Source organism: Lethenteron reissneri, chromosome 34 (genome assembly GCF_015708825.2).
Source record: "Lethenteron reissneri isolate LAM-NWPU_2019-01 chromosome 34, ASM1570882v1, whole genome shotgun sequence".
Lineage (NCBI taxonomy): Eukaryota > Metazoa > Chordata > Hyperoartia > Petromyzontiformes > Petromyzontidae > Lethenteron > Lethenteron reissneri.
Window position 1 is genome coordinate 10,923,857 of NC_083812.1, and position 12,389 is coordinate 10,936,245.

Here is a 12,389-nt window from a genome sequence, read left to right on the forward strand (position 1 = left end):
TCATTCCTTGTATCTAGTAAAGCTTTACTGCACTTCAAGATGTTTTCAGGAGGGTCCTGCATTGCAATGTTTGGCCAAGTACAGCATCGAGTATTTAGCATATGGGAGGAAACTAGAGTACCTGGAGAAAACGCGTAAACAATCAAAGCTCCACCAAGAGTGATTCACAAACAGTTTTACTTTACTGCCATCCCCTGGCCACCTTGCAGCCAATGGGTTATTCACATCTGTGTGCATGACCAGATCTGGCCTCCAAAGAGCTGAATGAAAGGCATGCACCAGAGGATGTGTGCTTTGGGGGGGAAAAGGCACTCATCGCGTATGAGGAATATCTACTTACACGTATGGTAAATGCGGTAAACGTGTTATATATGTATCGAAATTGAGGTTTATCACACAAGTGGGGTTGAATTGACTGGTTATGTTGCATTGATGCTATTGTTACTACATTGCGGTGGCCCGTTTGTGACAACCAAGGCAGGTGATAGCTCACCTTTGAACTTGATGTCGAGACCACTGAACTCGAGCTCCGTGCCCTGCAGGGCCTCTCCGAGTGTTTCATGGTAGTGGCTTATGCTCTTCTTGTTGCCGACGCAGAACGGCAGGGAGAAGTACTTGTAGGTCTCCTGCCGGTTGTGGTACGGCCCCACGGTGTTCATCCACAGCACCACCTCATCGCCATCCTTGTACTGCAAAGTGAGCGGCACAGGGCAGGACATGTGAGCGAAGACTAGGGGCAAACCAACTGCTCCCAAACCAGCTCGCATACAAAGAAAAAAGTGGCTGAGACAAAAGCATCTTGTCACTGCTATTGATATGACAGCTTCTTGCCATTGGTTCCTTCCCTGATACATTCTGTAAGTGTTTTACTGTTGAGACCTACCCTCCAGGTTCAACTTTTACAGGATCCCACCATGTGTTTTCAGGTTTTTTATTTGCAGAAAGTGAACACGCCTTTCGAGGTCCACTTACAATATCTCACCATCAGACTTCTCTTGGAAGCCAAACTCTGCGTGTTGACTAAAATGCCTCTCAGTAACCTGCTCCATTCTGTAGGTTTCCCATCTACTATAACCTCTTCTTGATTACACCAGATACTGTATACCATGTTCAAGTTTGAACTTACAAGTTGCTTTCTGTCTCATACAATAAAATTGTATAAGAGCATTTATGTACAGAAGTAGACACGAAGCAGTTTGTATAGTTACATTGATGCTTTGAGTCAAGTCCCCCAGACGTGCATTTATATGTTAATTACTCCCACTCCTGAAGACCAATATTGACATACGTCTCAATGGTTTATACACAAATATACAAAGTTCTCTATAGTGGAGGTGACACACAAAGGCATGTAGCTTTAAAACAAAATCTCTCTGGTAGCCACATTCCACCTCCAATTGTCAGTCACATTAAACCTCCAACCACATTCCAACTGGTTCACACAGATTACTCCCAGCCCTCTTGACTTTTCTTCTTCTGCTCGTTTTTTTGCTTGCATTTAAAAAAATGACTGTCATCATTGTGCCACAGGCAACCAGGCTAGCAGTGAAGCATTCCCCCCATCACACACCCCTTCAGCAGCAGAACCACATGTTACATGGCAGAGCCACCTGGTAATGATGGCACAAGCCTTCGTCTGATGTCCTTCAAAAGTCTATTCTACACACAACCTCCAAACTCCCTTTTTTGCAGCTGTACAAATGAGTGATTCTCTTTGTGCCTAATCGGTCAAACAAGCATACATATCTTGCAGTAAAGTGACTAAACAAAGTACACCATTCAAGCCATAGATGATGCAAACCAAAGCATCTTCTACTCAAACCAGCATGAGACAAGTCTTGAGCCAGTGGTGAAATTCCACATTCCTATGGTGGAAACCAGTGTCTTTGTAGGACAAAAAATGCTGACTTCCCATTAAGTGATCCTTAAGGGATAATTGACCAAACTGTACCCCACCTGGGATGCAACCTTCAAATGAAAGTGAAGGCAAGGTGAATAACTTTGGATAATCCTAAGATTCAGCTGTGGCCGGATATAATAGAATTCAAAGTTACTCTCGGGTGGGAATCTGGGACTCAAACCAAGGACCTCAACAGTGCTGGCTCATTTGTCATTACCATGACAGGGCAGGTCCCATTACCGAATGAGCTACGTCTTAAAATTTTACTGAACATATACAGTAAATTCTGAAATTCATGTTCTCATCACTGAAATGGTGAAACGTTTGGTCCTTGTTAGAGAAAGCTCCCTCCAGCATTTGTCATATCTACGGCATGCCAAAAGACACCAGCATTATATACGAGTGATGACTGCAAGTGCTTTAAAATTAAAACATGCTTATTTTTTCCCTCAATTGTCATCAACATCGTATTGTTGCTGTGGGTATGCCAACAACAGACCCGTCCTCCATTAAGCAACATCTTAACAAAATCGACTAAATTAAAATTTACACAACACAGTAGGTCATACTCTTGCAAATACAGCCACAGGATCTTAACATCAAATTGAAAGCGGGTGGTGGGCATTGACAATGCCGTAGAGCGTAACCACATGATTTGACCCAATAAAACTATTTCACTTGGCACTGACGGTTAAAGCACTGATCACGAGGTTATCCAATATCTCATGAATATGCAGCCAAGATCTGCCATATTCTATTCTGAACTTCTTCGTCGATTACTTTATCTCGCTGTGACATTCCTACTATCCATCATGAGCAATGCTCCAGAATTCTTTATTTGCCAAGGTAAAGCAGCATATCTGCAAATCTGCACTTTTAATAACTCAATAGTAACAACATTTTTTTACTGAATTACTAAAAATTGACAAAATGTTTCAGATTCCAGGTGCATGAGGAAGGGAGGCACCTTTCATGCTTTGTCGAGGTATCATAAGTTGAGTAAAATTTTGAAAATAATGCTGCCACAAATCTTCAGGTTGGCATGACTACAATTAGCAGTGACCACCCAAGAGGTCTGTTCAGTCAAATTATGAGCAACCACCCTTTCTAGCTCATGACCATTATAAAATACATGAATTATTCTGGGAGTCATATTCCTTCATTGAAGCGTGCCATGTTCTTATTTGTAAATATTTTTAATGCTATGAAAGGTAAATATGCTTGCCCTCAAACAATACATTTTCAGAAGCTGAAACGTGCTGCATGTGGTTATATACCGCCATGTGGCACTGTGGCAGAACGTTAAATCCACAATTGGAAGGTCTTGAGGTCAAATCCCCGGTGGTGTGGGGTTGACAAAGCCAATAATCCCATCGATGGTCAAATAAAATGTTCACCACTTGGTGAAAGTCAAGTGTTTGTCCTCTCGAGACACCGACTCCTACCAGTGTCTCCATAGCACAATATTAATTTTCAGAACTAGCTCTGGACCATCAATGGAAATGAGCACCACCCCATGCTCATTAATGCAGGGAGACACTTTAACTTCTGGTCAAATGTGCCCAACAGAGTTCCAGTGCATTGTAGTGTCTGGAAAGATAAAAAAAACTGAACTACCACCGACAGAACAAATGTCTGCATGTAATACTCAGGATTTAACCGATGGAATTTGGGAACGGCTCCAAGTTGCCAATTCACTAAATGCACTTTCAGGATTAAAGGTTAGAGCATGGAGAGTGGTGGGAAATGACATTGGCTTGTACATATGTTAAAAACGCCCGGGACTAAGGATTGTGTCCAAACACCTGTGAGCAGCTACCCAAGGCAGTGCTGCATTCGTACATTCTCCACTATGGCATTGAAAAATGCCAATTTCCATGGTAGGGGTTCATCTCTCATAGGGGGGTCAATTTCTTATAGGAAGGTCACAATTTTGGCTTTGCACGAAGTGAAATTCATTATATTGAGCATGGGACAGACGATGGACTGAGTTGGTCCCAACTGGGAGTTGAACTTACAGCCTTCTGATTGTGAGCAGAGCCCTTGAGCTGCAATGCAAGTTGGCAAGTGATTTCTTGTAAGAAAATTAAAAAATCTAAAACAATTATGCCGAACATGTGTGCAACACTGATGCATATAAAACACAAAGCAGTTCTATCTAGCCCCAAGTAAAGCAAACAACGCACACGGAGATCAATTACACAGTCTATTTACAGAGGCCTGCTAAGCCTGAAAGATTACACCTCACCATGTTACAAAAGAAGTGCAATTCATATATTCGCGGGCATGCTTAACATACGCAAGCATTCATCAGTGTTTCAGTATGTATACCTATCCACTCAATATTTTATCACGGTGACATCAACAGTTTGGGAGGTAAAGTTTGGCAGGTGCCACTCGACCAACGATCAGAAGGTTGCATATCAAAGCGTTGATGGTGGTCAACTATTCAAATCGACCTGAGACAGTCCATAAAAAAGAACCCAGTTTGTGGGAAAATCCACAGGACTGAGAATGCAGAATTTCCACCACTAGTACCACCAGCTGGTAACAAAGTTGAGTACTACCCAACACTTGCACAGGAAGACAATGACGTCTAAAAAGATCTCGACATACACACCCACTTACGGAATTGTGCAATGGTCTGAGATCCCTTAATCGGAAACTAAATATTTGCGAGTTGGCGTGCACACTGCTCGTCTCATTTGTGACATCGTTGCCTACCCACATTAGCTCCCGGCTTGCCATTATGTGAATGGCTGGCCCATGTTGGCAAAAGTCGGCTTGCATTTCCATGAGAAGCACTGTTACCTTGTGGTGATGACAGGAGATTTGTGTGCATAAACACTACGAAGTAATTATAGGGCGAGTGAGTCTTAAACAGTGAAAACTGAACGAGGGATGTATGTGTGGCTCGACTCTTTTACTTCTGTACCCGAATAGATTGTTTCACATTCCAAATTACTCACACAGACACCCATCAAACTGCCCAGATAACCTTGGTCTTGCTTGTTCAACTGTGTTTCAATCATTAACAATCCCACACCACTGCTCCAAACTTGGCGTGGTTACGACAGGTGTGCTGAGCAAAAAAAACTGAAACACTAAGAGCAAACCCAAAAAAACTCTATTATGGAGCAATGATCTGCCAGAAACCAGACTCCTCGTGACCAAGCGTACAAATTGCACCCAATGTCACAATCGTTAGTGTTACTCGAGCTGGTGACAAGTGTTAATATTCACATGGGCAGCCTGAACTATCCGTTTAAGAGTATTTGGCTCCTGCTATAAATGTCCACGTGATAAGCCACTTTAATTGAGCTATCATTTATGGCTAGGTCGCTTCTAAAAGAACTATATATATCTCAATGGGCCTTACGTGGGAAAATAAAAATAGCATAGTTTTTTTTATAGTTTTAAAGAATGTGTGGCATGTATCAATGGTTTTCAACGACAAGCCCAAACTTCAACCAATGGTCGTTGCCAGCCAATATGTACACACAATGACTCGGAGCAAATTATTGCTACTTACAAGTGCGAAAAAAGGACTTCATAAGACCAATGTCCTTACTCCATTTTGCAAAGGAGGAGCCATGATCTATTTGCAGTCCAGTAACCACGACATGTTTTTATTACAAGCTGTATACATCGGATGCCATACAGGCAACATTCAAAATAGTACAATTTAGTTTTGCTAAACACCCCCAATTTTTTTACCAAGTGGGAACTCAAAAGGAGATAAGGATAGTCTCTATTGCAAGTGACCTAAATAAGCAAAATGCCAACGCCATAACATTTTAAACCAAGTATAACAATGTAGTAAATATAAATTATAACAAATATACTCGAGAAAAAAACACCTATTCGCACTCTCAGCACACACACGCTTACACGACACACGTACAAATAAGCCCCAAATGTTTATTTTATTAATAAAATGGAGATCTGTATAATAGTAGTCACCCGAGTAGTAATTCCTGCAGAACTTGCAGTTGCATCCCATTAAGCAATGCATGCCGATACACAAACACAGCCCAAACACAAATGTCAATTCGCATAAATAATTTATGCATTTATATATTGCACATTATTATTGCACTGCCCACACTGTACAGTAACGTGAGTGCGTACAGGAACCTCCCTCTAACCCCAAGGCGAGTGATGTGGGCCAGCGTCTATGAATGCAGGGCAGGGCCAAGCTGAAAGCACACCAAGCCACATGACCTGTGCTTTGTTACACGTTTCAGTCGGGAGTTGAAAGGAGTGGTCGTTCGAACGGCACCCGCCACGGGCGTTCTACTACAGGACGTGTTTGCAGGGACTGCTTGGCAAGGCACAGACCACCAGGCCCGGTTTACACAGGTTCTCTCTCTCTAACACACACACACAAGCAGTATTAATGTACAAATGCTGACGATTAACTATGGCACATGCAATACATATGCTGTGACAAGACTTCACCGATGCTGTTAATTCTAATCAAACGTGCCATATGCATTTTGTATATACTGTATTGCTGAAATTTAAATACATTCTAAACACACGTGCACTGCATGCAGACGATTGCACCGGCGTGTACGTTACACACATGCAGCACTGTATGCACACAAAGTTTTATGAATTCGATTCGCGGTCAGCTATACAAGTGCGATGTCTGAATCAGCCCTCGACTAACCCCTCACCAACACCACAAACCGCTTGTGACAACGTGGAGTTCTCTCTGGCGGATCGCACACCTGTACCTGCTGCACACGTGCACGGACGAGCTAAGAGTACACAGCAAACTCGTCCCCCCCCCCCAAGCCTCCCCTCCACCAATAACTCGAATGAAAGTTAACGTGGGAATGTTCCTCTTCTCCGTTGGTGGCCCTGAGACCTTGGGTGTACACACATTCCACATTCCCATGGCGGTGTCTAATCTTCCCAAAGGACATCCGCTGTTGACTGTGCCGCCACTGTTATTTACTTTATCGACATGGTAAGGTTAATGCACTTAATCCACCCTCCCGGTTGGATAGTTGACCAAATGAGAGAGGGAATAAACAGAGCCACACGAGCAAAGAGGTGAGAAGGGGACAATGAGGCACGCACAGGGAGAACCACACAGAGCCAGGGGCAGTGAGTGAGTGACACAGGAAGCAAGAGGAGGGGACAATGGCAGAGAGACACGTGGAGAAGATACGGGACACGGCTCGGGGCGAGAGACCAGGCAAGTAGTACATGTCGCAGGGAGACACGAGACACAGGCGGGTGTAGTCAGGCGGGTAGAGACGACACAAGTTAAAACAGATAGAACGCAGTTGAAACAAAAGCATACAGCTATAAGAACAACGCGAGAAGGTACGAGCCAGTGAAGACAGTTCCTTCGGAGACACTGCGACGCACGGAGACAAGCACGACGAGACACATTGCTTCAGATCCTGGGGGATCCAGGAGAATCGGTCGACGAGAAAGACATCGACACACCGAGAGAGGACGCCAGGGGCTGGCGACACAGTGAAAGTGAGCTCGCATTGAGACGCGTACGTGCTGTCGTAAATGTGACACACGATGAGAAAGACAGAGAGGGCCGACACGATGAGAGAGACACAGAGAGACACGATGAGACACACAGAGGGCCGAGATGAGAGACACAGAGAGAGAGACACACACAGAGGGCCGAGATGAGAGACACACAGAGAGACACGATGAGACACACAGAGGGCCGAGATGAGAGACACACAGAGAGACACGATGAGACACACAGAGGGCCGAGATGAGAGACACAGAGAGACACACAGAGGGCCGAGATGAGACACACACAGAGAGACACGATGAGACACACAGAGGGCCGAGATGAGAGACACACAGAGACACAGAGAGACACACAGAGGGCCGAGATGAGAGACACACAGAGAGACACGATGAGACACACAGAGGCCCGAGATGAGAGACACACACAGAGGGCCGAGATGAGAGACACAGAGAGACACACAGAGAGCCATGGCGAGACACTCCCCACGAGCTGCAAGCTGCCGTCTGCGAGAGAGACACGGGGCCACTCTCACTACCCCCCTGTCACACAGAAGAGTGCCCCACGCTGCCCCCCCCTCTCCTCATCATCAACCACCCTCTCTCGCCCCCCTGGCCCCCCATCTCGCCTCGTGGTCGTGCTCGTCCGCCTCTCCGAGGCCGCACAGCAGCGGCAGCAGCAGCAGCGCCAGCGCCGGCGCGAGGGGGGGCGACGTCCTCATGGCGCGCTCCTCGCGGCCGTCAACGATTGCAGGGGGGGCGGCTACTCTCACTCTCACGCCGAGCGAAGCGGGTAGTTGCCGCTCGGATCGCTAATAGCTGCTACTGTTGTTGCTACTGCTGCTGCTGTAATTACTATCGCCGAGGACGCTGCTCTCTGATGCTAAATCGCTGCACCGCCCGCGTCCTCGCTCCCGCTCGCTGCTGCATCCGCAATATGGCGGCGGCGCGGCCACGTCACCCCCCCCCCGCCCCCACCCTCGTCCCCCCGCCCCCACCCTCGTCCCCCGCCCCCACCCTCGTCCCCCGCCCCCACCCTCGTCCCCCCGCCCCCACCCTCGTCCCCCCCGCCCCCACCCTCGTCCCCCGCCCCCACCCTCGTCCCCCCCGCCCCCACCCTCGTCCCCCCCCGCCCCCACCCTCGCTCCCCCCGCCCCCACCCTCGTCTCTCCCGCCCCCACCCTCGTCCCCCCCGCCCCCACCCTCGTCCCCCCCGCCCCCACCCTCGTCCCCCCCGCCCCCACCCTCGTCACCCCCCGCCCTCACGACTCCCCACCCCACCACGCCCGCTGAGCCCAGAGACGCCATGTTGGTAAGGGGTGGGGGTGCAGCTGCCTCCGATCATTACAATGGGGGGCGGGAGGGTGTCGGAGGGGAAAGCTGAAAATGTGCACTAATAGCTTCGTTTCCATGAAGGGAGAACACAAAAAAACAAATATTTTTGCGACGTTTCGGACAATGGCCCTTCAATGCACCATCAAGGGGTAACACCCATTAAACTGACCCATTACCCGAAACGTCACCTCTCGCTTCCTGTGTAAGGTCACGGCGTTATGGGCGACCGTGTTGTGTGTCTTGTTGGTTGTTGCTGTTGCGCTTTAGCGCCGCTCTGCCCACCAAATGTGCACTGTACACAACGTGCAGACGCGTCGTGGTGGGTGACGTCACGCGGCCCCTCTCCCCTACCCAACATGGCGGCGCGGCTCCCGCAGTGCAGCACGTGACCCGCGGCTCGCACCCCGTGAGGCGCGATTGGGCCTCAACGTCATCACGTGACGCGCCAGGGTGATGGGGGGGGGGGCGTGTTATGGCTCGCCCAATCGCGTGAGTGCGCGTGCGACTCGAGGTGACAGTCACGTGAAGCGAAACGAACCAATCGGGGCGGGGCTGGCGGTATTTGAGGCCCGAGTCGGAATGTTGTACTCGGCGTCAGCCAATCAACGCGGGCCAAGCGTCGTGCGTGCCTTGACGACGCGCGCGATCCGGCTAATCGACTCGGAGAATCGAATCGTAACGATTCGATGCCCCCCCCCCACATTCATTCACCTTCCGCTCCCTCTCTCGATTCCGCACTCTGCTATGAAATCGATTTGTGTAACGATTCCATTTCATTGACCCGTGATCGGATTGATGGTTGTTGGGTCGGGTCGTGTTGCGGCTCTCCCGATGTATTGCCGTGCATGGCTTTAATGGACCAGCTCCGGTTTGACAGCAGAGGTCTCACTCCCCCGAGTCAGCCGGGCGGTGTTTATGTTTTTAGTCGGCTGTGTGGAAGTGAACCTGGTGTCATTCGCTCCGCACGAAGCTTCGAGAGATTCACGGCCACGGCCATGCCCTCCCTTCTCAATGCTTTTGACACGTGGACCCCCCCCTCCACTCCCATTCCCGTCTAATGGAACATCTTCGCCGGTTAGAAACATTCAGGCTGGCATGCCCGAGATCCATCCTGGGTTTAATACGTTCCATTCATTGGCTACCACATTCAGATAAGCCCCTCCCCCCCCCCCTCAACTTGTATTTAAGAGCTTGTATCTTGGAATTTTTGCCTCACTTGATACAGTAAATCTGGCTGTGACGGTCCCACCTGATGACGGAGACTTGTGTTGCCTCCGAAACGTCGTGATTTATTATTTTATTTATATTATTACCTTTATTGATAAAACAATTTTACCTACGTGACTTTACCGAAAAAACCTGAGAGTATGAATCCTTGCAGTCACGAAAGCTTCAAATCTAGAATTTGTGCGAGGAGCTCACAAATTCTTGAAAGATCTGGACGCAGTCCCATCGGTGGTGAGCTCCTGGCAGGCTGCGTTGGCTGGGTCGCCTAATCCGCATGCCCGAGCAGTTTACACGGGCCGGAGGAGAAGAGATGGACTCTAGATTTGAAGCTTTCGTGACTGCAAGGATTCATACTCTTAGGTGTTTTCGGTAAAGTCACGTAGATAAGTATCCCACCTTCCATAGTTTGTGCGGACACGATGAGGTTTTATTTAATTTAAATTTATGAATGATGCCCTGACTGGTGAGCATTGTAAATTTCGTTGTACTGGTGACAATGACAATAAACGATCTATCTAAGGTTGCCGGTGCCCATCGTGTCCCGCGGAAGATAATTTCCTTGTATTCACCACTTTTGAAAGTACTCCACGATGATGTGGAGGTCAAGAGTTGAGAGTGGCCTCCTACACAAAGCACCCACAGCCTCGGTGATGCTGAGAGAGTGGCCTCCACCTCACCAAAACTGTGGCCTTGTGTCACCAGGGCCAGGTCGTCCGCACGCACACAAACTTGCGGCATGATTTAAGATTCCATTTAGCGGTGGAACGAAACAGATCGCAGCCGATCAGCAGCAGGGTTAGTGCGGCGGCCACACACTCCCCTTCCAGACGTCATCTGGCCAGCGTGGAAGGATAGGCCAAATACCCTCCAGTGAGCCTCTCGTGAGCTCTCTCTCACTCGAGGCTGTTCCGCCAGCAATGCCAAGAGCATGACGTTCCAGGGGCTGCACCTTGACGTGTTCTATTTGTTCTACGCGCACTCTTTAATTGAGCGGATTCTGAGCGATGCCACTGGGTGGCTAGAGCTATCATTACATTAAGAGCCAGCAGGCTCACCTTGTTCGCTAAAGGGCTCATTGTAAGCGCATTTAAGTGGGCAAGCACGAGCGAACCAACGCACAGGCAGCAAATGGACACGTCAAAAGTTTTGGCAGATTTGGCTTGAAACGAACACTGTGAAAATAACCACGCGTGATGTGAACGTCGCAACTTTCAATGCCCCTCCGTGTGTGGGGGGAAGCCTCTTGCGCTGTTGACACCTGGGGAGTGCATAAGAAACAAACATAACGCTGACATTTCCATCGCATGCGCCAGTGATCCCGTGTATACGGTAGACCAGCGGTCGGGAACCTATGGCTCGCGAGCCATATATGGCTCTTCCGGTGACGGCATATGGCTCCCAGACAATTTTGAGTTGAAAAAAAGAATAAAAAAATAAAAAAATCATGTTTGGAACTGATTTTAAAATACTTGTGATATTGCTTAATAATACTGTGTCATTTTAAAGTAAACAGAAATTAGTTTTAAAGATAAAATTTCTCGGGTCACGGGTCCCGTGACCAGAAGTCGCATTAAAAGTAAGACATTTAATTTATTATACGTAAAAAATACTATATGGCTCTCATTTAAATATATTTAGAAATATTTGGCTTTTACGGCTCTCCCAGTCAAAAAGGTTCCCGACCCCTGTGGTAGACGACTGGATTGCACATCACAGGCCTCGAGCACAAAGCTGTCGACAAGTTCATCCAGTTTCTGCGAGTTGGATGCGGAGTGGGACCGAGCCAAGGGTGGCACAGTCGGGTTTTTTTTTACAATCGGGTTTAATTGTCTTTCATATTAAACCCGATCATCTGAGATTGGGAGAAATTCGGTTTAACTGGTTCTAATAAAAGAAAACCCGATGCCTGCAGCTGGAAAAATCGGGTTTTTTCCACCCATGACCGGGCCACATTTGAGTGACTTGCTTTACTTTTCCTATACTTTGCACTCCTGTCATGGATGTTGTATTGTTGTTGTTGTAACTTTCTGACCCGCCCCTACTGGACATGTGTGACAAAGAGCTCAGTAGCTCTTCGGATTCCCCAATCTACTGATTCTGATTTGCAAAGTCTAGGGACAGGGCGATGTATGGGCAAATACAACACACTTGCAGAACCTGAGCCTCGTTTGTGTGTCTCCAGGAAGTTGTGTATACTGGCGCTATAACAATGTAACGTGTGCTTTTGAAGGGCCACTGCCCGAAACGTTGCCTTTTTTTAAAAAAAGGTCTCAGTGTAACTCATGAATGCGAGTTATTTTTCACGCAATATTAACGGCTATGAGCCAACCACATACCTGTCAACCCATACGGTTCATCGGGGTACCGGGAGTTTAGTTTTTAGGTCCATATCAATGCAGGCAACAACATTTTAAAA

At 47.7% G+C, this 12,389-nt stretch overlaps 1 protein-coding gene across 1 annotated transcript in view; it reads right to left on the bottom strand.

Annotated features, from left to right (window-relative positions):
- The window catches only part of TM9SF3 (transmembrane 9 superfamily member 3), a 66,478-nt gene extending 58,112 nt beyond the window's left edge, over positions 1 to 8,366 (bottom strand). Inside the window, 2 exon segments of the mRNA XM_061565262.1 lie at positions 494 to 689; positions 8,041 to 8,366. Coding sequence (XP_061421246.1) covers positions 494 to 689; positions 8,041 to 8,133 — 289 coding nt within the window. The 5' untranslated portion in view covers positions 8,134 to 8,366.
- Positions 8,367 to 12,389: the final 4,023 nt, after the last annotated feature.